The 26533-nt window shown below is 45.0% G+C and overlaps 1 protein-coding gene across 1 annotated transcript in view; it reads left to right on the top strand.

The window, feature by feature from the left end:
- The window catches only part of LOC143930610 (rap1 GTPase-activating protein 1-like), a 166869-nt gene that overhangs the window by 123307 nt on the left and 17029 nt on the right, over positions 1-26533 (top strand). Inside the window, exons 15-17 of the mRNA XM_077455106.1 lie at positions 1459-1545; positions 5219-5356; positions 20731-20834. Coding sequence (XP_077311232.1) covers positions 1459-1545; positions 5219-5356; positions 20731-20834 — 329 coding nt within the window. The remainder of the gene's footprint in view (positions 1-1458; positions 1546-5218; positions 5357-20730; positions 20835-26533) is intronic.

Genomic DNA, 26533 nt, shown 5'->3' with positions numbered 1-26533 from the left:
TCTATACGCACTACAGGAAACGAGAAGTCATCCTTCACTGTAGTTCTCGGTTGCCAGGCTAATGGCCAGAAACTACCACCCATGGTAATTTTCAAGAGGAAGACTCTGCCAAAAGAAAAGTTTCCGGTTGGCATCATCATCAAGGCTAACCCGAAGGGCTGGATGGACGAGGAGAAGATGAGTGAGTGGCTGAGAGAGGTTTACGTCAAGAGACCGGGTGGCTTTTTCCACGAATCTCCATCCCTATTGGTCTGTGACTCCATGCGCGCCCATCTGACAGATACTGTCAAAGCCCAAGTGAAGAAAACTAATTCGGTGCTTGCCATCATTCCGGGTGGATTAACCAAAGAACTGCAGCCACTAGATATAGGTGTCAACAGGTCATTTAAAGTTAAATTGTGAGCTGCGTGGGAGCATTGGATGACAGAAGGCGAACACACATTCACCAACACAGGGAGGCAACGCCGGGCGAGTTACGCCACTATCTGCCAGTGGATCGTGGATGCCTGGGCGAAGGTATCAGTCACCAGTGTAATCCGAGCTTTCAAGAAGTCCGGAATTATCACTGAACAGCTAAGTACCGGTACCGATGACAGCAACAAGACTGACTCGGATACTGATGAGAATGATGAGAGGGATACGGGCGTGCTTGATGCCGAAATCGCCCAATTGTTAAACTCAGACACTGAAGATGAAGAATTTGATGGATTTGCGGGAGAAGAATAAAGTGAAAAAGTGAGTGTCTGGATTTGTACGGTATTCACCGGTAACTGAACAGTGTTAAGAGTTATTGAAGAATAAAGTGAAAAAGTGAGTGTCTGGTTTTGTATTTAACTGAACAGTGTTAAGAGTTATTGTTATAGACCATTTTATGGTTATTGCTAAAGAGTTGAATAAAATTTGACTTACAGTACCGCATCAGAGTTTTGTTTCATTAAATGTGCCTTATAATCCAGTGCGCCTTATAGTCCGGTGCGCCTTATATATGGAAATATCCCATTTTATCAGCCGATCTTTGCTAGTGCGCCTTATAATCCGGTGCGCCTTATAGTCTGATAAGTACGGTACTGTTTTTTTCCTTGGGTTACTATCTCAATGATACAATTGATTTGAGGAGTTGTGTTTTACTGGTGGCCACATCCCCACTGAAACCAATTAATTGAAGGGTACTTTTTCCTGTTGGTCACTATTCCACTGACCAATGATTTGGGGAATTATTCTTCACTGATTGCCATTACCCTACTGACATCAATGATTTTGAGGAAATTTTTCTGGTGCCCACTATACTATTCACACCAAATATTTGAGAGATTATTTTCCCCTGGGCTCCATATTAATGCCCACAATTTTTGAATGGGGAGCGCAGCAAGCTTAAATATTGTAGGTTTAGGTTTGCCCGTGTTATTTAGATAATTTTGTCTAATTAACCACAATAACAAGTCTTTTTTTCCCTTCTAGAACCAGCAGTTTCGAGAATTCCTTCTCACCAAATTGATCAATGCTGAGGTCAGTTGCTACAAAGCAGAGAGATTCTCTAAGCTTCAGGTGAGGGTCATATGTTGAGGAATCTGATGTCTTCTAAATGGTATCTATTTATTTAAGTTCTGGAGCTAATGCACTTGCAGAGGGCAAAGTGCACAGTCTATTTGCCTTTAGTAAATCAACCCCTTAGCCAATATGGTTTTGTTGACCTGCATTCGGTGTTCAAAATGCAGATCAACAGGTCAACACAGCAATACAATGCCCATCAAACTGAGCCATTAAGCAGCAGCCAAGCACTGAAATATCAGCTCAGACTGCTTCTATAAAGTATTTATTGAAACATTTTGAGTCAGAGCCCCTGGGAATGGGAGCCTAGACTATAGTGATGGTTCCACCAGGCTAAGGTCAAGTAGATAAAAGTTGGAAAAGTTGCTTCTTCTAATGCCGCGTACACACGACAGGACTTAAGTCCGGCAGACTTTCGACGGAGTTCTGACGGAGTTCTGACAGAGTTCTGACGGACTTTCCGAATGAACGGACTTGGCCACACACAATCACACCAAAGTCAGACGGATTCAAACGTGATGACGTATGACTGGACTAGAATAAGGAAGTTCATAGCCAGTAGCCAATAGCTGCCCTAGCGTCGGTTTTGGTCCGTCAGACTAGCACACACACGAGCGGATTTCTGGGTCCAGCAGAGTTCTGGTGGAAAAATTTGAAGCATGTTCCATTTCTAAAGTCTGTCAGACTTTTGCGAATCAAAAGTCCGTTGCAGCCCACACACGATCGAATAGTCTGCTGGAATCATTCCGTCAGACTTTTGATGTTGAAAAGTCCGGTCGTGTGTACGGGGCATAAGTGTGCTTCATATTCCAGTGTCATCTTTTAATAGAACTTTATTGTTCAGGACAGGCACAAAAAACCCTGCCTAGGACCTTCCCACTCTACAGTGGTGAGCAGCTCATTGTTTGCAGTTAAGGTCAAGAAGATATCTTTGCCACCATGTCTGTATATCAACAGTTTTAATTGCATATCACTGTTCTTTGCTATTTAAATTAAGTGTGTGTCCAGCCAAAAATGTTGTCTTCGTTTTGCATGGAGTAGGCAATGATTAGAACCCCCGTCAGGTTTTTCCTGCCACCTGGGGCTCCAGTCTAGAGATTTCTCCTCACTTCCTGTTATGCTGACAACGATTTACCAGACAGAAAGTGAGTGGAATGCTCAAACAACAACATAGGCATGCTAACTATTAGAGGTCAACCGATATGGGTTTTTCTCTAGCCAATGCTGATATTTAGAAATCGCGGCGGCCGATGGCCGATATATGATGGCGATTTTTTTTTCTCTTCAACTCATAAAATCTAAGTTAGTCACCTTTCACACTGGGGTGTTTTTCAGGAGCTTTTGGGCTAAAAATAGTGCCTGTAAATTGCCTTCAAAACAGCTCCCCTGCAGTCTCAGTGTGAAAGCCCGAGTGCTTTCACAATGAGGAGATACGCTGGCAGTACGTTAAAAAAAAATCGCTCCTCCACCACTCCTGCCCATTAAAATGAATGGGCACTGCTGCCGAAGCGCATGCAATGCGATTTGTCAGCAGCGCTTCACAAGCACATTTAACGCCTTCCTCGGCCACTAGCTAGGTTATAAGTGCCCTGCTAGCAGCCGAATAGCGCTGCTAAAATGATGGTAAAACGCTGCTAAAACTAGCAGCGTTTTACCGTCAACGCCTGCCCGCTCCAATGTGAAAGTGGCCTTCAGTAATAAGTGATACAGAAAATTTCTTATTTAAACATTTATTAAACAAAACAAACCTCCAATCAGTTCACGTGTATGTATAATTTAGATAAAGAAGAAAAAAAAAACAACTATATATTAAATACACAAAAACAGGTACTCAAAACTTTTGGACGAAAAAAAAGGGCTAACTTTACTGTTTTCGTTTTTTTTTTTTTTAAATTGTGTATTTTTTCCAAAAAAATTGTGTTTGAAAGACCTATTCGCAAATACCGCGTCACATAAAATATTGCAACAACCGCTATTTTATTCCCTGGGGTCTCTGCTAAAAATATATATATAATTTTTGGGGGTTCTAAGAGATTTTCTAGCAGAAAATACAGCATTTTTACTTGTAAGCAACAAGTGTCAGAAATGATTTAGTCTTTAAATGGTTAAACTGAGAACTCCTACACAGGGAGTTCAGTCCATTGAAGAAGAAACATTGTATCTCTTTGATCTTTTCTTGGCAGACTGCCCAGAGAGGAGGAAAGCCACTTCACTGATAAACTTCAGGCAACTTACATTGACTTCTAAAAGACCCCTTTCACACCACACCGCCCATTCCGTTGGCGGTAAAACGTCGGGGCTTTCACACTACAACAATGGTGCAGCTTCTTTAGGGCGGATTGCAGGCGCTATTTCTAACGCTATAGCACCTGCAAAACGCCCTGGTGTGAAAGGGGTCTTACAGAAGTCTTTTGTAAATCGCGCTGAACATATAATTGGCCTTTTTATCAGCACAATCGGCCAATGCCGATTAATTCAAAAATGCCAAATATCGGCCGATATATCGGTCGACCTCTACTAATGATGCGCAATAGTGTGAAACACATTGGGCGGCGTTTTGGGTGCTGATGTCATGCAACCGCATAGAGTTTATGTGGTGGCCATCTTTGTAAGTGCTGGCTGACCTCTCACATTTTATTTTTGTATATGTACTTACTGATTGTTTTTAATAAATACTACACCATGAGACATATGTGTGGCTCTGGTTTGTGAGCATTCACTCCACCCAGTTGAACTGCTGGTCTGTGTCTTGTGGGGGGTGATGTGATACACATAGTCGCTACTACAGTCATCCATCTTAAATGGACCACGACCAGAGTGGAGTGCTGCCTGAAATAAAGTGCAGTAGCTAATATTTTTTATGCAGCCATCTGGTGAGTGCGGAGTGTTGGTGATGGTGGAGATCACGGTGGAGATCACAAAGTTATATACTAATTCACTGATTTTCAGTGAAACATTGGTGCACTTAATTTTTTTAATGTTTTATTTTTTATTTTTTAAATGTATTTGATGTTTACACTTATTTATATATAGATACAATACAGTATGTTTTGTGATTAACAATTTTGATTAATTGTATAATTTTTTATTATATTTAATTATTTTCCTGTAGTTTTTGATAATTTTATATTGTTATAGGTGTTGTACTTTATTCATTCCATATATTAAAAAAATGTTTTTCTTTAGTAATGTAGGGGAAGGCAAGAACACACTCCCTGTCTGATAAAAACCATTGTCAGCAGGAAAGGAAGCGAGGGTTAATCTCTCTAAACGAACCTGGAAAAAACATAAAAACCTAACAGGAGTTCTAATCCTTCCCCACTATATCTGAAACTAGAAAACAAATTTTCGGCTTGACATACACTTGAAGGGGCATATGTACAAAGGAATTAATCTGACTTTCTCCAAACATTGACTGCAGGTCAGTCTTCCAGGTGCAGTACATGTGTGTTCACATTGATTCACCACCAGCAAATGTGTGGTGAAAGTTACATCTACTGCTTTATAAATACGCCTATAATTATTGATCTGCAGAGTCATAACTGAAACCTTCATTGTAAGAAGTAGTGAATAAGCATGGCCTAGCATATATTCAAGTTTAGCTAATGGTTGGAAGCAAGCGATGGTGGAAACTGGCCTCAAGCTACCAACAAATGCCTTGACTCCTTAGGAGCGAACACGCAGCTGCCTCATGGACACTCTGTATGAAGAACTCTTTCTGCACAGTCAGACCGTCCTGGGGACGATGGAGGAGAATCCTGGGGACAAGATGGAAAACCCCTCAAGTGGTTTTTTGGAGAACTTTAAAGTAAGTGTGTGTTGGGGTGCATCATTCAATGTGAATTTTATGAATTTCCATTTGTGAACTCATCTTTGGGTGTGATATACATCAAGGTAGTGGTAGACAATACATTTCCTCCTCCTTGTCCATCAATTTTGTGACAACATGGTCTTCTACCCTACTTGAAATTTATAATAGGTAAAAGAAGATATACTTACCGGTATTACTGCTGCAGAGTCCCATGGCAGCTTGTCATAGTGTACTAGTAATCCTGCTACACGGGATCTATATATCTTTGATGTGCCTTTTCCATACTTACTTCACAAGAGTCCCCATTTGTCAGACCTTCTAATAAATAGTTTTTACTCCTACACTTAGCCCCCGTACACACGGTCGGACATTCTGCCAACCAAATCTGTCGGATTTTGTCTGTTGGATCTTGTCCGAAACTGTTGCATACACACGGTCGGACAAAGTTGACGAAAAATCCGATCTTTCAGAACGTGATGACGTAATTTCGTTACGATGGGACTACGTTCAGGCTAGTAGCCAATAGCGTTGATGTAGGAATTTGATCTGAGCATGCGTGGCACTTTGTCCGATCGGAATTCTCTACACATGATCGGAGTATATCTTATCGGACCAGTTTGTCAGAAAATATTTCCAACAAGTTGGAAAATTTGGTCCGATGGATATTCCGACGGAATCAGTCCGATGCATACCACACACAGTCGGATTATCCGACAACACGGTCCGATAGGACACATTCCGACGGATTCTCCGACCGTGTGTACAAGGGCTTAGAGGTGCCTCTCTCCTTTCTGTCCCAAATGCAATATATTACCTATTTATTTTTTTAGAAAAAAATATAAAAGATGAGGTTGTGCTGAGCAAATAGATACCCAACGTGTCAAGCCCTAAATTTGCATGCACCTGTTAGTAAAATTAACTTGAGTACCCAAAATTTTCCATAGGTGACGATTTGAAAGCTTCTACAGGTTATCAGTTTATAGTTAACCATAATAATGAGCCTAGAATTATTGATCTCACTCCAGCGTGAGAGGCGATCTATAGCACAATCAACATTTTTGTACCTAGGTGTTTCTCCTCGTGTGCATTTATGTGTTTATGTGCATAGGAACGAGGGACTCAGATTTTCTTTTTTTTGGGGGGGGGGGGGGGGGGTGTTAAGTGTTAGTGTGTAGCTTATTTTTTTTTTACACTTTTTTCACCAATCTTTATTGCTATTACCAATTGCCCTTATGTGGTAGCATACTTATAGTGACAGGTCCTCTTCATTTGAGACATCAGGGGTCCATGGAAGCGATATGGTGGCTGTTCATCTGCCGGATGGCCTCCATCTAAAAGCCGACATCGAGGCTGCATTCACGCATGATTGCAGGCGAAATCGTCGCAATTCTTCCCTGCAATTTCAAATGGCTACAAAACCCAGAAAGCATTTGTGATACAATTACTTCTAATGGTACCCCAACTGCGCCGCAATTGTCATGTGGTAAATCGCGCTGCAATTGCGGCATATTGCAATACGTAACGCTGCCACCCAAAAGAAACTCATGTTCCTTTTTGAGTCAATGAACGTTGCGCGTTGCAATTGCACAGCGATTTACCACACGACAATCACTGCAAAATCATGGCACAATTGGGGTGCCATTAGAATTAGTGGTATTGTAAATGCGTCCCACGTTTTGCAGCTATTTGAAATTGCAGGGTGGAATTGTGGCAATTCCCCCCTTGATCATGTGTGAATGCAGCTTTACTCACTGTGTCCTAAGAGCCCGTCATTTTAGCGGTACTATTTGTCTGCTAGCGGGGCGGTTTTAACCCCCGTTAACTGGCAAAAAAGGGTTAAAACATATTAGAGACATAGAACGCCGCTGCAGCGGAGGTTTGGCAGTGCTGTCCCATTGTTTTCAATGGTCAGGGGTGCTTTAGGTGTGGTGTATACACCGCTCCTACAGCGCTGCAAAGATGCAGCTTGCTGGACTTTTTTTATTGCCCTGCAAGTGCACCGCTCCAGTGTGAAAGTCCTCAGGCTTTCACACTGGAGAGACAGGAGAGGCTCTTTACAGGCGCTAATTTTAGCACTGTAGCGCCGGTAGAGTGCCTCAGTGTAAAAGGGCTCTAACTCTCCCCTGCAGTTGCCAGTAAAAGGTACTATGAGGTCAAAAAGTGCAATTCTGCTCTTGTACCATAAGTCGCACATAATAATTCATTAAAAACATGCTTTTCCTGACGGCTCCGTGGCAGTACAGCTGGCTATAGGCCCTGCCCCCACCCATGCTTCCAGGACTTAACTCATATAAATTTGAGCCCACCTACAGCCTCGGCGTTCTTCTGTTTTCCTCCTATGCTCAGGACCTAGGTATGCTCCTCTACTTGGCTGATCATGTGTGTGGATTAGGCTGGATGCAGTCCCTGGTGTCTCAGCTAAATTACCCGTAATCCAGTGTCACTGCTGGTCCTCGGGGTGGCTTTTATCATGGCTAACAGCCTTGTCTGGGGTCAGCTGGGTCCATGTAAAGTAGGCAGTGGTGTTGGCAGAGTCTCCCCTATGCACACGCACCCTCACTGTGCCAGTGTTTATGGTCGGAGGTTTTGTGAGGTAAATTTGAAAAATACTTTGTATCCAAATGAATGCTGCATTGCTGCGTATTGTTGTGCCTTGCTCCCTGCAGCCTCTATGTATAGCCTGAGCTCCTCCACAGGGAGTACTCTGCAACAGGTGCACTAAGTAATATTTTGTTCACACATGACAATAACCTGTTGGTGAATTCTCATGTTTGCTTTACTATTGTGCCAGACCCCTCAAAAGAACACTATTTCCAGAGAAGATAGAAGAGTCACCTATGGATGACTACTGGAGCCAGCTATGGCCTGTTGAGATATGGGATATCCTTTTATATTTCTATGTGCTCTCCAGTTTTTCAACAAAAAAAAGGGGGGGGGGAGGGAGGGGAGAAGCATGTTTATGATGTCTACAATTCCCTTGGTTTATGTAAATTGTAGGGCTGTAGATGGAGGCTTCGGTCTACCTCTAGCAATTGTTAACCCTTTAGGGTTTGTTACTAAGCAAACTATTTTACTGCATGTAATTATTGTTATGGGCTGGTTTGTTAAATGGCACACAAAACCATGTGGAAAGTTTATCTATTGGTAATTACCAGTCTCAGAGAAAAATAGCCCTCTTCAGGCTCTTCAATAAAGAATACATGGATGAACATGGCTGTACTGTAGATACAATCGTATATCCCAACAACAAAATCCCACGTTTTTTTTCCGACGGATGTTGGCTCGAACTTGTCTTGCATACACATGGTCACACAAAGTTGTCAGAATTTTAGAACGCGTTGACTTACAACACGTACGACAGCACTAGAAAGAGGAAGTCCAATACCAAGTGCGCCACCGTTTGGACTCCTTCCGCTAATCTCATGTTAGTAGAAGTTTGGTGACAGGCGATTCAGGCTTTTCAGCCTCCTGCTTTTATGATCATTACTGCTCTTCAGTTTGTGCTTGTGGGTTCGTATTCCTGTTACGTATTTGATTTTCAGTGCGTTCTTGTCCGCTCATATCTGATGTTCAGCTCTGGCCTATCTGTTTTTCAGTGCTTTCTTTTAGTTCTTTCTTACCAGCTGACCCTTTTGAATCCATGAGGACCCTCACCCCAGACCAGAGGGTTTATAACTACCCTCTGGCCAGAGCCAGAAGAGTGGTGGAAAACGCTTTTGGGATAATGGCCAGCTGGTTTCGCCTATTCCTTATGCCAATCAACATGGAGGAATATAAACCTAACCATATAATCCTTGTATGATGCATTTTACACAATTCTTTAAGGAGAAATTCAATGAACTATGCGGCCTCAGTTGGGCCCGAGGCCGGACTTCAACAAGAAAGCCTGACGGCGCTTGAAGCTGGCCGTCCTGGCTTGCCCCCCCAAAGTGGCATCTTTGGTGTATAACATTATTTTTTGTCACATGAATTAGAAATAGCCTTTTTTGGTTAAACAGGCTTTCAAAACATAACATACACAACTCAGGAACTTACAAAGTTCAACTTTGATAAAGTGAAGGCAATATCAGACATGATTATGTCCCAACTGTGTTGATATTGCCTTCATCAGATGGGGTGATGTCACCCCTGTAAAAGCCAAATTTTGACGATACACACAAATTGGGATTCAAACTGGGGATTTCTCTCCTGATCCCATGCCTAATGTCAACATGTGCTAGCTCCCATCATGGGGGATCAATGGACGTGTTTTGGGGGTGCAACCACTTCCTCTCAGCTAATTTAGTTGAGGAGAAGGTGTTGCACCCACAATTGCATACATTGATATCCCCTGATGGCAGATAGCATATGTTGACACACTGTGTGTATCTTCAAAATGTGGCTGTTAAAACACTTGAAAACTTTTTTTAAACCAAAAATACACAAAAAATAGGGTTACATTTTTGTGTGTTTTAGGTTCTCCCTAAAACATCAGTGATGTTCTTCATTTTTTGTTGAACATCATTGATGTTTTCCTTTAGATTTTCTAAATCATGATTGCACCCCATTCCCTCCCGATGAGCATCTTGGCACTTTCACTCGTGAAATTACATTCTTCATCCACAACATCCACATCACCAAAAAAACACACCATGTATTAGAAATATGCAGAAACAGATATCTTACCTGAAACTGTGGTCTCAGACACTTATCTGTTGTGGTGACAATTTTACACACTTCTAAAACCTCTTCCTCCTCATCCTCTGCTTGTATTTTGGTAACTTTCCCTTCTTTCGGAGGTGGGGGGAGGGGTCCCTGGTGTCCTCAGACGTCCTGAGTTTTTTCTCCCCTATGTGAATAAAAAAAAGGTATACTTAGCACACAGATATTGGAGGGCAGAAATAGGAATATGAAACATTGCTTGGAAGTGTCATACAATTGTCTGTTTTGGCAGAGTTTCAAGCTGAAGACATTTTTATTTAATTTCCAAAGCTGGAATACTTCCCCTTTTTGGACAAGTTTCTCACATGGAGACACCCCTAGTACCCACTGGAGCACCTGTGTGGGACACCCTAAAAAGTTTGATTCTGGTGTCCCACACTAGTGCTCCTGTGTCCAGATGTGTAAACAGCTGCTGAGTGTCCTCTCCTTACACTGAATCAAGTTTTTCATTCTAGTTACAAACCCATCTAGACAACAAACTTATTTTAATACAAATGTAGTTAACCTGTATCTGACTAGAACATCTTCTAAGTGGGCGATCGATCAATGTTTCTTAGGACCGATTAATGTGCCTATGAACATGAAAGTTGCCATTTTAAAATGTACAACAGTAAAGAAAAGCACATGGAGCAGCATGAATGTTAAGAACAAGAATGGAAACACACGACAAAATACAGATTTTTTTGCAGCACTCTCTTGATTCTTCTGTACTGATCCTGCGCCCTCAATTTGAGGTCTGACTATCGTTTCCTCAGTTCATCCTTGGCTTGCCGTACCCCCAAATTCCTGTGCAGGCTCTTCATAAATTTAGGCATGATCTTTGGCCTTTCTCACATTTGGGTTTGGGTAAGGTCCATACTTCCCAACATAGTCGACCCTCTTGAAGATGTCCACCGTCTCCACCATCTCTATAAAGGGCCATAATAGAGGCCTTCAATCTCCTCCAGGATCGTGAGGTTCGGGCTCCAGCCTTTTGCCTTTGCTGCTCTCCTCTGTATGCAGCTGTTGTCTCTCTGCCGTGTGCTCTCCCACTGCACCGAAAGACAAGGGGCGGGGAACAGACTAGAAAGAATGTTAGGGGCGGGCGGAGTTTCTCGCATGCACAGTGTATATAAAGCCGGACACGCGTGCGTCGGACGTACGATCTGTGAGCGGGGGACGAAGTAACAGAAGCGACGATCGTTATAAAGAAGGTACAATTTTGAGTTGGTGCATCAGTGGCCTATACTGCTTATAGATTGAGACCTATATTGGGCCAAGATTAGGAGAGTTTTGCCTGACATTAGGATTTGTCTTGCATTGTGTCTTGCAGAGAAAATGGATCTATTTAACAATGAGGACTTTATCCCCATATTCATTGATATGTACAGGGAGCTGCCCTGTCTGTGGCAGGTAAATCACCTCTTTTATATCAATAAACCAAAGAGGAAGGCAGCGCTGGATCAATTGCTGGAATTTGTGAAGCCGGTGATCCTCAAGGCAGACATCCCCTATTTGAAGGCCCTAATTGATGGCATGTGGAGCACTTATATTAGGGAGCTCAAAAAGGTCCAGGATTCCCTGAGAGTAGGAGCTGCAGCAGATGACATTTATGTACCCAGGCTGTGGTACTAAGACAGACTGCATTTTCTGGCAGGCCAGACTGAACCCAGGCCAGTACTCTCCAGTCTTCCTTCAAGGCTTCCTTCCCCCCAACTGAGGCTTCTGACAACCAACCTGGGCCTTCCAGGCAGCAACATGTGAAGGAGCCCAGCTTGAGTCAGGTATAGCATTCTTGAAAATATTTCTGGTTGTCAAATTAATGTTAAATATGTTAGTTATAACTAATTTCTGATTTCCCAAAGTGTTTCACATATCAGTAGACAGTAGTGGCCACAAATGATTGTGACAAGAATGAAAAATGCTGGGGGTCAGAATTATTTTCCATTTATTAAATTTAATTTGCAACAGTCATGAGCTGAAAATTGTGTGTGATTGAGGAACCAAAAACTGAAACTATGTCCCTTTTTCATACACAGGAAAGCCTCAGCCAGAAGGAGGCCATGGAAAGTGGCAGCCAGGAATTGGTGGGGGTAAGTGGCAGCCAGCAGGTGGCCCTGTAGCCTGCCCGAATCCCAGGTCACCCCCCTTGGCTACTGCGGCCCTCAGAACCCCCCCCCCCCCCCCGTGTTCAAGAGGACTAGGCCTACATGACAGCCTGCAAAATGCTGGAAATGGAGGAGGGCCAATGCCTCTTATGTGAGGAAGTGATCTTGCAAGCCCTAAATTAGGGGTTGAGGGGCGAAGGAAGCATGTAAGGAAGACAAGATAGTGATGGCCTGGGTTCAGTCTGGTCTGGCAAAAGATGTATATATGTCACCTGCTGCTGTTCCTGATCTCTTGTAGTCCTGAACCGGATTGTGCTCACTATTATATGGACTCCTCAGGCCACCAATTTTGACTGTAAAATAATTCATGTGTTCCCCGGGGTACAAAGGCTTTGCAAATTTCACCAGTTTCTCCAGCGTTGCCTTCCTCTTTATTTTGTTGTGACCCATAATAAATGGATATTTATTTTTCACAAATACTTGCCTATGTGTTTTACTTCAAAAAGAACAGTTTGTTTGTGAGTAGGCAGGTACATGTCTAAAATACAATGTCAAATTAACAAGGGACACCAACCAACCTCCTTGAGGTAACAAAATACAAGATAATAATGGTGTTGTGGTAACTTGACATACAAAACGAGAAATTCAATTATAGAGAGCACTAAAAAAAAAAAAAATGCAGATCTTGATGAAAAAAACTATTAATAAAAAAAAGTATTATGGAGATCTGATGAAAAAAATTATAATATTATTCATGAGATCACGAGAAATTATAAAGAAACAAGTTTGTAAGAACTCTGTGTGAATATGAGCAGCAAAACAACTTCATTCTTCTAGCATTATAAAGAAGAATAGAATGCGATTTCAAAATTTGCAGCGTGATGAATGTGCTATGTCCATTACAAACGCTAGTTTTACCAGACCGAGCGCTTCCGTCTCGTAATTTATTCTGAACATGCGTGGCACTTTGTGCGTCGGAATTTACGCAAGCAGATTTTCTTGTCGGAAAATTTGAGAACCAGATCTTAAATTTTGTGTAACGGAAATTCCGATGGAAACTGTCCGATGGAGCCTACACATGGTCGAAATTTCCGACAACAAGTTCCGATCGCACATTTGCCAGCGGAAAGTCCGACTGTGTGTACGCGGCATAAGAGTCTTGCTTTAATATGGTTATATGGTCTGGCAATGACCAGTCTAATAGCCTTCCCAGGCAAATCAGCCTCTTCAGACTCTCCAAAGGGGAAGATGTGGAGGAACATGATTGTGTGAATCTTGCTTTGATTAAGCAACCAGAGATGAGGATAATGATACCTAACAGGTTGTCTTATTGGCCAATACACTCAATGGAGTTATTCCCACTTACCCTGTGAAGGGGTTAAATTCTCTGGCAAGGAGCAGTCTCATAGATTTCCCAACCAAAACATCAGACTCTATAAGAGGAATACACGGATGGGCATGAAAGTGTGTATCCCACTGGCTCAAGCAGCCAGTGATAAGGATGACACCTAATAGCATGTCACATTCAATAAACACATTGTCAATAGTAAAGGAGTGGTTTCTGCTCACCCTTTGAAAGGGTTATCTGCTCTGGCAATGAGAGTTTGTCTGTATGCTATTCCAACGGACCAAAAACAATGCAAGGGCAGCTATTGGCTATTAGCTATTGAACTTTTCTAGTCCCGTTGTACGTCATCGTGTTCTAAACAAATGGACTTTGGTGTGATCGTGTGTAGGCAAGTCCGTTTCAGCGGAACTCTGTCAGAAAGACCGTCAGTTTATTCTGATGGAAAGTCCGGTCGTGTGTACGCGGCATAACAGAATGTTATTTGAGGCTAATGTGCTCTAAAGAAGTGTTCCCACACACCCTGTGAAAGGGCTATCCTTTCTATCAGTGAGCAGTCTCCTAGCCTTCCAGGCAAACCATCTTATTCGGGCTCTTCCAAAAAGAAAAATCAGATGAGCATGACATTATAAGCCCTGCTGGTTCAAGCAGCCAGGGATAAAGATGTCCACAACTGCCAGGTTGTCACATTCATTGAACACATTCTAAAGCAGTTGCTTCCACTCACTCTGTGAAAGGGTCATATATGGTGCCAATGAGTAGTCTCAGAACCTCCTCTTGCAAATTAACCCTTGTCAGCTTCTTCCCAAGTAGAGGTGAATAAACATGTGATTCCTACTTTGTTCAGGCAGGCTATGATTAAGATGATGGTGGCCAAGTTGTCAGAATTAAGCATATGGTCCAGACACTCTAAAGGAATTGCTGAATTCATCTAATGCAAGGGCCATCTATTCTGGCAATGTCCAGCCTTCTATTCAGGGCCTTCTCAAGCCAATCAATCCTCTTCTGTCTCTTCTGAACAGGAAGATGAGGACAACCTTTGTCCAGATTGGTAAGGTTGCTGAAATGCCTTTAAATAGAAGTGAAGCTTTGGAAGTATTTTAAGTACCTCCAGAGGACAGCTTGACAATTCCCTTATGTTGGATGTATCAAGTGCTCGTTCTACAAGATTGGAGTATGTTGTCACAGCAGGATGTCAAAGTTATGCCCTTTTGAACTGAAAGATGTCCAGGGGTGGGGATCACCCCTCTGGTCAGTGTGTGTCCCTTGTGGGATTGGCCATATACATGACCTTACCATCTTACCATGTTGTGGCCTTCAAGGACAAACGCTATCTCTTCATTTTTCTTGATCGTAGAAGGTCAAGCCTAAATTTATTAGTGGACAGTCTGGCTTCCTGTCTCAAGATGAATGTCTGCTGAGTTAAAGGAGACCGAAAAACTCAAGAGTCAAGCCGCGTACACACGGGCGGACTGTCTGGCCAACTAAGTCCGTCAGACAATCCGACAGACAGTCCGTCCTACTTTTGAATGAACGGACTTGACCACACACGATGAACAGACAGTCCGTTGAAAGCTTGCACGATGACGTGTACAGCACGTACGACGGGACTAGAAATACGATGTCCAATACACTGCAATGCAACCTTCGGCCGTGTAAATCCTTTCTGAGCATGCGCCATACTTAGTCCGTCCAACTTGCCTACTGAGGCCGCGTACACACGGGCGGACTGTCTGCCCAACTTAGTCCGCCGAAACACATTTGAGCGGACAGTCCGCTCGTGTGTGGGCTTCAGCGGACTTTTTCAGCGGACAGTCTGACGAACAAAGTCTTACGGAATTTCCGTAAGATTGTCCGTCCAAACTTGGTTTGAGCGGACAGTCCGCCCGTGTGTGTGCCAGTCCGCTGTACTTTCGAAATGAGCGGACTTTTCCCGCCCGGAGAAAAGTCTGCTCATTTCGAGCGGGTATCCAGGTAGGCGGAGCACGCGACGGAGACGTCGCGGGCCCCGCCGCCTGGTATGGACTTAAAGGGGAACCCCAACGCCGAAAAAAATCGGCGTGGGGGTGCCCCCCAAGTCCACAACAGACCCTTGTCCGAGCACGCTACCCGGCCGGCCAGGAAAGGGGGGCGAGCGAGCGCCCCCCCCCCCCTCCTGAAGCGTACCAGGCCGCGTGCCCTCAACATGGGGGTGCCTTAGGGAAGGGGGGGCCGTGCGGCCCCCCCACCCCAAAGCACCTTGTCCCCATGTTGATGAGGACAAGGGCCTCTTCCCGACAACCCTGGCCGTTGGTTGTCGGGGTCTGCGGGCGGGGGGCTTACCTGTAAAATAAAAGTACCAAAAAAAAACACAACACACGAGATAAAATATTTTATTGCACAGCTCCGGGGGTCTTCCGTCTTCGGGGGTCTTCTCGCCGGACTCCTCCGCTATCTTCTTGTAGCTCTTTTGCTAGCGGAGGAGTCCGGCTTTCTTCCTCCCCGCCGCCGGCCTCTTCTCCCGACTTCGGGGGTCTTGTCCCCCTCTTCGGTTCTTCTGTCGCCGCCGCTGTCGCCGCCGCCGCCTTCCGTTCTTCTTCTTCTTCTTCTTCTTCTTCTCCAGGAGATGTTGCCTCGACGATCTCTCTGGCCGGAATGCCAGAGCCGCGCTCCGCGGCCACTTATATAGTGACAATGGGGCGGTGTCACATGGTATATGTCACATGGGTTGGTGTCACATGGTGACCCCGCTCCCTTACGATGTCATAGTCCCCATGTGACATCAACCCATGTGACCAACCCATGTGACATATACCATGTGACACCGCCCCATTGTCACTATATAAGTGGCCGCGCAGCGCGGCTCTGGCATTCCGGCCGGAGAGATCGTCGAGGCAACATCTCCTGGAGAAGAAGAAGAAGAAGAAGAACGGAATGCGGGGACAGCGGCGGCGACAGAAGACCGGGCCACCGCCTGTAAAAGAGCTATAAGAAGGCGCGGTGGCCCGGCAGAAGAACCGAAGAGGGGGACAAGACCCCCGAAGTCGGGAGAAGAGGCCGGCGGCGGGGAGGAAGAAAGCCGGACTCCTCCGCTAGCAAAAGAGCTACAAGAAGATAGCAGAGGAGTCCGGCGAGAAGACCCCCGAAGACTGAAGACACCCGGAGCTGTGCAATAAAATATTTTATCTCGTGTGTTGTGTTTTTTTTTGGTACTTTTATTTTACAGGTGAATGGGAAGGGGTACATTGTACCCCATACTCATTCACATAGGGTGGGGGGCCGGTATCCGGGGGCCCCCTTATTAAAGGGGGCTCCCGGATTCCGATAAGCCCCCCGCCCGCTGACCCCGACAACCAACGGCCAGGGTTGTCTGGAAGAGGCCCTTGTCCTCATCAACATGGGGACAAGGTGCTTTGGGGTGGGGGGGCCGCGCGGCCCCCCCTTCCCCAAGGCACCCCCCATGTTGAGGGCACGCGGCCTGGTACGGCTCAGGAGGGGGGGGCGCTCGCTCGCCCCCCTTTCCTGGCCGGCCGGGTTGCGTGCTCGGACAAGGGTCTGTTGTGGACTTGGGGGGGACCCCCACGCCGATTTTTTTCGGCGTTGGGGTTCCCCTTTAAGTCCATACCAGGCGGCAGGGCCAGCGACGTCTCCCTAGCGGGCCCCGCCTACCTGGAGACGCGCTCGAAATGAGCGGACTTTCCTCCGCGTGTGTGGGCGAGTCCGTTCATTTCAAAAGTACAGCGGATTGTATGGCGGACTTAGTCCGCCGTATTAGTCCGCTCAAAAAGTGCCGTGTGTGGGCAAGTCCGTTCATTCAAAAGTTTGGACGGACTGTCTGTCGGATTGTCTGACGAACTTAGTTGGCCAGACAATCCGCCCGTGTGTACGCGGCCTCACGAGCGGACTGTCCGCTGAAACCAAAGTTGGACGGACAATATTACAGAAATTCCGAAAGACTTAGTCCGCCAGACTGTCCGCTGAAAAAGTCCGCTGAAGCCCACACACGAGCGGACTGTCCGCTGAAATGTGTTTCAGCGGACTAAGTTGGACGGACAGTCCTCTCGTGTGTACGCGGCCTCAGTTTCCACGCTCACTCTCACTCCAGAGATGTTAGCTTCTGCATTTCTGGCTGGGAGTCCAGGAAAAACTGGGAAGCCAACGCATAAACCAAGAAGTCAGTAAAGAGTTCCATGTCAGCATGCTTTCTGGTATTTTGGGATTGTGCCACCCATACATGCCTTAGGGGCACTTTGTGGCTACTCTATGAATATAGGTAAGGCTTTGGTGATTGACATGTGGTCCCTTAAGGCAAGCATTTTAGGTCCTAACTGGAAATCTTTTATACTTCACGTCTTAGATTGAGTCATAGAAATCGCCTCACTCCAGCAGCTTGGGTAGGCTCAGTTTAACTCTCGCTCCCAATCAAGTCGGGTTTCTGGACCAGTGACCTAAACTTGTGGTTGAAGAAACTAAATCATCTGCAATGTCATTCCCTTCTGACGACCTAGTGGCTGGTGGTGCAGTAAGACACCAGCAAAGTAGTAGGGCAGCCCTACTTCAAGAGCAATGGGCCCAGGGCTAATGGTCTTTTTCAAGGCTCCAAGATGGTGTCCAACATCCTGGAGTTGAGAGCATCTGTTCAGGCTATGAGCCTTCAGTCACCTCATCCCGAGGTAAGCCTGTCCTGGTAAATTTGGACAGCGCAATGGCTGTGGCCTACATCTGGAAACAAGGCTCAGTCTCTCCTTTCTGAAGGAGGTTTCTCTAATTCCAGAATCTGCCCAATTCAATCTTCTGCAGCTATCTGTGGCCTATGTGCCTGGTCAGAATACTCTTCAGGCAAACTATCCAGGACAAGTCTGGGCAACAAAGAACGGTCCAGACTACTGAGAGTCTTTTGAGAACTAACAGAGCTTGGTATTTTTCTTCGAGGTAGACCTGCTCACATCCCCAGTCAACAAGTTACTGAAGTTCTATTCCAGGGCCCAGAATCCACAAGCAATCAGGGTGGAGGTGCTGACCGCAGAGTGGATCTCAAAGACAGCTTATGCCTTTCTGCTGGTCCTTCTGATTCTCAGCTTCCAGCTGAGGCTGTGGTGGGGGAAGGTGACAGTTCTGGTGATAATCCCAGATTGGCTGAAGGGGCCTTGGTACCTTCTGCTCATCCTTATGAGTGTCAAGAATTGACTCCCTCTGCCTATAAGATCAAATCTTCTCCAAAGTCCCATTCATCCAGCATCCGACAGGCTCAGGCTGATGGCCTGGGTCTGGTGAGGCAGAGGCTATTGTATTTTGAATGCTTTGTGAAGATGAATACTCTTGCAAAAACAAATGACAAAGCTAACTGTGCCTATAGTAGAATATGCCATAAATTCCCAGCATTATTGCTGATTAAGATTTTACGCCGGACTCTGCAGAAGTCTGTTCTGAAATGTCTGCAGGCGTGGATTTAGGTCAATGCGTAAGTGTGCTATAGGCACACATTTCATCTATCTCTGCCTTCAATGGCATACAGTGGGCATCCAACACTTCATTTATACTATTTTTCAAGATGAAATTTGGTTGAAACCTCAAATTGTTTCCGAAATGGGATCTCTGATTGCTGTTGGATGGTTATTGCATCAGATGCCTTCAATCACCCTGTGGTACTTCTCGCCGAAAACTGCTTTACTGGTGGCAATAAAATAACATCAGCCAGAAGAGAGTCAGCATTGGTGGCCTTGGAGTTTAAAGAACCCATACTCGCATACTTCCCAGACAGGGTGGTACTCAAGCCAATGCTCGAATTTTGTGCCTGAACTGACCTTCAGAGCCCATATCACACAAGAGGTTGTCCTCCTACATTCCTTTTGGGGAGTACTCTAGAAGTTAGCCCATCAGATGTTTGCCAAGCTTTAAAATGTTTAATCAAGGCGACTTCTGCCATCAGGAAGTCAAAGCATCTGTTTGTCATTCCAGGTGGAACACCTAATGATTTTAAGGCTTCCAGCACGATTATTGCCTCTTGGTTGGTAAAGCTCATCTCCTTGGCCTAAAAGTTGAAAGGGTTGGCGGTGCCAGAGAATCATGGCACTCTTCACTAGAAGGGTCTTGACCTTGAGAGTGGCAGCAGGCTGAGTGTCTGAAACTATCGACAAGGCAGCTACAAGGGCACTAAAATATTCATATTCATGGCTTAATGACAGTTGAGTTTGGCAGAGGCATCCTGGCTTCTGGTTTTTAGTCAGAATTGAGGAGTGTGTAGCATTATCCCTCCCCTATTTTGGCTAGTTAGTTCCCAGCTGTGCTGACATGGAGCCATCAGGAAAACTGAAAATTGAACTCAAATACTTACCATAATTTTCCTTTCCAGACGAGCTCCATGGCGGCACAGATCCCACCCAGCTTGGTAGGACTAGTTACAGAATTCAGAGGCTGTAGGGGGGCTCAAATTTATGAGTTAAGTACTGGAGGCATGGGGGGGCGGAGCTTATAACCAGCTGTGCTGCCATGGAGCTCATCAGGAAAGGAAAGTATTTCAATTCAATTTTCCGTTACCAATGCATAAAAAAGTCTATGCTCATGCTAAGTGTGAATGAGAGCTCAGTATTCTACGTAAGTATCTGGCCCTATATTGATAGGTTCCCCTAAAATGGAATTGCATTGCTAGTTTCCTGAATGGAACCACATGTTATAGCCTTAGACATGCTTCATTTCAACATATAGGCTAAAAAAAATGTATAGAGCATCATTTTTATTTCATTAGGTAAATAGAAAAGGAAGAAGGTGATGCAACCATTTCATTTGGTGATTGTTGGACTCTGCCTGTTATTTTTTTTTATTTTTTATAATGATAACATTTATAGAAACTGTCCTTTTTATTTTGATTGAATTGTTCGAGTGCCAAATAGAAGACTTCAGAGGACAAAATTATCACATTTTGTACTTTTTCCTTACTTAAAGTGGTACATCCACTCAAAGTGCAGAATGTACACAGGATTTCTCAGCTCAGGTTTACAACTATTTTAAATCTTCAAGATAAACATGCCACTGCATTTCAGGGGTCCTAGAGTGCACCTCGCTTATTCAGGGCATCCAAGTCATCCATTAAGGCAAACACCTAATAAGTCTAAACGTGAGGATATGTTTATCAATAAGATGCCTAGAATGCAGTCCTGCAGGTTGGTGTGCTGTATGACAAATAATTTATTTTAGTGTGATCCCAAAAACCTTCTCTTTCATTCAATATATTAGCTCTTTATATTTTTTCTTTCTTTCAGACTTTCTCTATGTCTTTGAGGAGCCCTCAGCGTTCTCGCGACACGCTCTCACGGGGATGTAGAAGTAGCAGCATTGCGATTGAAAGTGTCTCAGAGGACAAAAGGTGCATCTTGGCATTGGAGGAGGGTACCGTGTTTTCAAGGGCCACTGTGACCTTAAAATAAAATTGAAGTTGAACTCTGGGAAAATTTAATGTTACTGGTGTTCAGAAGAAGAGAAAATCAAAATCTACAAGTGTCAGGTCACCTGAGTCCAGGTGACAGATGCAAACAGTTGGAGTCAGGAGTGCACAGCTAAAGTAGTGGGCCCTATGGCTGACTGCTGCGGATGGAACTCTGGGTGGTTCAGGAAGGCAGGTCCACTGGAGCACCAACATGGATCCCACTGGGAGCTAGAGCATAAGATTCCCAAGGCTGCGGCGTCTAAGAGCCAGCAGGTGTTCACCAGAGCCTCTAGTGGTGAGGATGGACTGCGCTGCAACTGGCTCCAGGTCACGGCTCCCAGGGTCTCCCAGCTCACGATCACGGTAGGCTACAGGAGGAAAGAAAGGAAGCAGCAGGCCAGGACAACAAGGGATAGTCAGGAGATTAGCCAAAGGTCGGGGCGACTAACTGACAAGGATAGACAGAAAAAACGCCAAAGCTCAGGGTAACAAGCAGGCAGGGATAGTCAACGAACAAGCCAAGATCAGTAACAGAGACAGACGTAGATCACACAGCAAACAGGAAACCAAAACACACAATATTGCTCAGCAAGGCAGGCTTGTAGAACACGGTGTCAAATAGTGGTTCCTGTTGAGGCTAGGGTGGAGCCACACTGTATGAAGATTACACAGACCAGGTAAGAGACAGACAGGGCATTAAAGTATTACTGCAGAGTCATGACAATGAGTTTTGGGAATTCAGAGATTTCCTCCTTCAGGACCCATATACTGTATGTGGTTAGAAGGACTCAGAAAACAGCAGTCACCAAAATGAATACACATGCAGCTGCTACACTGACCCTGAACAAATTCAAATAATTAATATTGGTGATTGTTGCATTTTTTGAGTCCTGTTAACCACATTCAATATTTGAGCCCTAAAGAAGAAGACTCCTCTTCGATTTCCAAAACAAGTTGGCTGTTTTATGTCTCCTTGTTATGAATTCACACCATTATTAAGATTTTTGGACTCTTACTCCCTTGGTCTGATGCTCTCATTAGATTTTCTATTCCTGGATTCCAAACTCTGGGTCCCCTAGCTAAGGAGCTGAAAGCAATCTTACCAGAACCATAGTGCCCTGCCTAAATGTGACATTTAATTGCAAGCTGAAGATGTCAGCCATCATATATGGGTCTGGTTTCCAGACTGATCTTTGACAAGAACATTTTTTCCTCATTAATACAGACAGGACAACCATTTGAAATCTTGGGGTCCCATACAGCCTGGCTGCCAAGGCTGCTCCCACCCCCCACCCAAAGGTATTTAAGGAGTCCCTTCTCTGCCTCCAGACCATGCTAAATTAATGGGGCCCAGGCATGGTACAGATGGGCCGGTTCTACCTCCTATGAGCGACCCTGATTACAACAGAGCTGCCACAAATGTATCCTTCTTTCCATATACTGCTCTTATAGAGGAATTAAATAATCTAGGTCATTAGCACTATTGCTGTGCAGCACTGGGGTTGTGATCTCAGTTCCTACCAGGGACACTATCTGTATGAAGATTACATGTTCTCCTTGTGTTTTACTCTTTTTAGATCTTCTGGTCTCCTTCCAGAGCCCCATAAAATACTAGTAAGATTAACTGGGTTATCCAATTTGGAAATTGGCCCTTTTATAATATGATTGTATGACTGAATAAAGGAACATTAGATTGTAACCTCCTCTGGGGTAGGTAGTGATGTGAATGGTTTGTGATTGGTTTATTAGTCCGCTCAAAACCGATGTTGGTGGGTGCCAGATAATTGAACCTCCTCTACCCTCTTCTACCTCCCAGGGATGCTATCAGTTAGATCTGGTCTGGTATGAGAGTTTATCCCCCAAGAGAGAACCCCTCTGAGTGGTAGTTGGGGAGGGTTCAGGGATTTTTTTCCTGTGGAGAATCCAAGAGAGATAGACACCCGAGGAGCAGAAGGTGGTCATCTATCACCATTGGGATGTAAAGGCACTGGAACCTGGGATTCACCTCAAAGAAACCAGCACTGGAGTATTGTCAGGGCTAGGGTCAGCCCTTCCTTCACAAAGCTGGCCGCTCAGCTGTCGGCGAATTGCCAGCTCCTTACTCTCTACAGTGACTCACCTGTTGATGTTATCCTGCTCAGCAGTCCTGCCTACCTAAGCTGTCCAGCCCAGATGATCTCTACCTTTGCCTTGGTCACATCTCTAGAGACAATCTCCTATGTTCCTGTTAAAGACTTGCTTGGTTGACATTCCTTCTGGCTCCAGATCCTGCTTGCTGTTCTACTATGCTCATCTCTGATTCCCTGACGTTTTGGATTGTCTGACTATCGGTTCCAGTTCCTGAACTCTGGCTATGTTTTGACTAAGTTTACTCTGTTTACCTTTTTATTATTATTATTATTATTAATAATAATTAACAAGTGTGATTTAACTGTACTTCTGTCTCAGTCTGATTCATGGTTTCTGACAGTAGGCAAAGGCCATGATTTCAGAAGATGAGGTCAATCCACTTGTTGGTAATATTTTTTCCAGATTGGATGAGCAGGATCACTGCATGGATCAGTTTGCCATGGCATTACAAACGCTCCTGAGTCACATGGCTCACCTGGAATCTCCCACTGTGGCTTCTCCGGTACAACCTGTGTTGCCGGCCGTCCCTGCTGCTCCAGTCTCTGTGCAGAGGTATGTCTGGTTTCACTCCACTTCCCTAGTGATTTGGGGACGATCCAGTCCAATGCAGAGGGTTTCTCAACCAGGTTGAGATATACTTTGAGATGCTGCCTCAGGCTTTTCCCACAGACAGAAGGCAAGTAGGTTTTGTGATATCTTTGCTTTATGAGAAAGCCTTGGTCTGGGCAAACCCTCTATGGGAGACACAAAAACCTGTTGTCTTGAGTTACCCAGGATTTGTGGCTTGTTATCCTTGGTTACCGAGGCACAGTCCCTCTTTTGATTAGCTCCGTGCTGAGGTTCTCTCCTGGTCGCCACAATGCAGTAAGACATGCTTCCAGAAGGTAGCCAAGGTCCTGTGCACCTCTCCACTCTCCTCCCTGCTGGAGGAGTACCATGATTTTAGCGATGACAAAGGTCAAGCCGGTAGTTTGCCTCCACACCGGTCGTATGATTGCACAATTGACCTTCAACCTGGTGCCATACCCCCTCGTGGCCGGGTTTATCATTTGTCGGTCTTGGAGGATAGGGCTATGGAGGAGTATGTTGTAGATGCACTTTCTTGAGGTTTCATCCGCAAATTGTCATCTCCTGCTGGTGCTGGTTTCTTCTTTGTGAAGAAGAGTGGTGAACTGAGACCTTGTATTGATTATAAGGGTCTCAATCATTTTCACAATTAAGAATGCCTATTCGATTCAGTTTATTACGGAGCTATTTGACCACCTGAAGGGAGCAACGGTTTTCACAAAGCTTGATTTAAGAGGGACATACAATCTCATGAGGATTAAGGAGGGTGACGAGTGGAAAACTGTGTTTAATATCAGAACAGGCCATTATAAGTACCTCGTAATTCCTTTTAGCCGTTGTAACGCCCCGGCAGCTTTCCAGAAATGTATTAACAATGTCCTCCGAGATTTGTTGCAGTTATGTGTGGTGGTTTATCTCCTTATAGTTTCCCTGGAGAGCCACCACACAGATGTCTGTCGTGTGGTTCAGAAACTAAGAGAACAATCTCTATTGTAAATTGGAGAAGTGCGAATTCCATCATGAACGGGTTAAATTCCTGGGATATGCCATTTCCACTTAAAATTTACCCACTTCTAAGGAACTGGCTTCCATTTTTGCTCAGGAGATCTTTTGCTTACATTGGCTACCCAAGGTGATTGTCTCGGACAGGGGTAGTCAGTTTGTGTTCCAGTTCTGGCAAGCCTTTTGTGCACAGTTGGGAATTCAGCTTGCTTTCTCCTCTGTGTAATACCTGCAGTCTAATGGGGCCACAGAACGAGCCAGTCAGTCCTTGGAGCAATTCCTATGTTGCTATATTTCAGACCATCATAACAACTGGTCAGCCCTCTTACCATGGGCGGAGTTTGCTCACAATAGTGCCTTGAATTCTGCTTCCCGATTGTCCCCGTTTATGGCGAACTATGGTCTTCGTTCCACTTGAGCACAAGTTCAGGAGGCTTTGCGACATGCTAATGATAGGTACAGACTCCATGCTGACCGCAAAGGCCTGCCTGTGCCTTCCTACCAGGTTGGGGACAGAGTCTGGCTGTCATCTCGCAACCTCAGACTTTGTGTTCTCTCTCTGTTGTTCACACCTCGGTTTATTGGCCCTTTCCGTATTCGTCACAGGATTAACCCAGTGACTTACGCATTAGACCTTCCTTCTAATAAGTATATTTATGTAAGCATCTCAAATGTTTTTCATGTCTCCTTTATTAAAACCTTTGGTCAGCAACCGCTTTACCACCTTGGTGCCTCGTCCCCACCCTGTACAGGTTAAGAACCATGAGGATTATGAAGTACAGTCCATTGTTGACTCCTGTAGGTTCTGTGGGTGCATACAGTACCTGGTGCATTGAAAAGGGTACAGTTCGGAGGAACGCTCTTGGGTCTCATCCTCGGGCGTACATGACAATGTCCTCCTGCGTGATTTCCTTTTAGATGTTTTCCCCTCAAGCCTTGTGGTCCTCCGAGGGGGAGGGGTCATTGAGGAGGGGGTACTGTCAGGGCTGGACTCAGCTGGGCTCAGCTGACGGCTAATTGCCAGCTCCTTTCTCTCCAGAGTGACTTACCTGTTGATGATATCCTGCTCCTCAGTCCTGCTTACTTAAGCCGTTCAGCCCAGATGATCTCTGCTTTCACCCTGGTCACATCTCTAGAGATGCTCTCCTGTGTTCCTGTTAAAGACTTACTTGGCTGACATTCCTTCTGGCTCCAGATCCTGCTTGCTGTTCTACTACGCTAATCTCTGGCTCCCTGATGTTTTGGCTTGTCTTGACTATCCGTTCCGGTTCCTGAACTCTGGTTATGTTTTGATTACGTTTACTCTGTTTACATTTTTATTATTATTATTAGAGGTCGACCGATATGGGTTTTTCTCTGGCCGATGCCGATAGTTAGAAATTGCAGCGGCCGATGGCCGATATATGATGCCGATTTTTTTGGGCCGATATGTTAGGCCGATTTTTTATTTTATTTTTTCCCTTTTTTTTCCCTTCATCTCATAAAATCTAAGTTAGACACCTTTCACACTGGGGCGTTTTTCAGGCGCTTTTGGGTTAAAAATAGTGCCTGTAAATTGCCTTCAAAACGGCTCCCCTGCAGTCTCAGTGTGAAAGCCCGAGTGCTTTTACAATGAGGAGATGCGCTGGCAGGATGTTAAAAAAAAAAATCCTGCAAGCAGCATCTTTGGAGCGATGTAAACCGCTCCTCCACCACTCCTGCCCATTGAAATGAATGGGCACCACTGCCGAAGCGCATGCAATGCGATTTGGCAGCAGTGCTTCACAAGCGCATTTAAGCCCTTCCTCGGCCACTAGCTAGGTTATAAGTGCCCCGCTAGCAGCCGAATAGCGCCGCTAAAATGACGGTAAAGCGCTGCTAAAACTAGCAGCGTTTTAACGTCAACGCCTGCCCGCTCCAGTGTGAAAGCAGCCTTCAGTAATAAGTGATACAGAAAATGT

This window comes from Lithobates pipiens, unplaced genomic scaffold, assembly GCF_037356315.1.
Source record: "Lithobates pipiens isolate NorthernLeopardFrog02 unplaced genomic scaffold, aLitPip1_a1.2 Scaffold_25, whole genome shotgun sequence".
Taxonomy (NCBI): Eukaryota; Metazoa; Chordata; class Amphibia; order Anura; family Ranidae; genus Lithobates; species Lithobates pipiens.
This window is presented reverse-complemented; position numbering and strand designations above follow the sequence as displayed.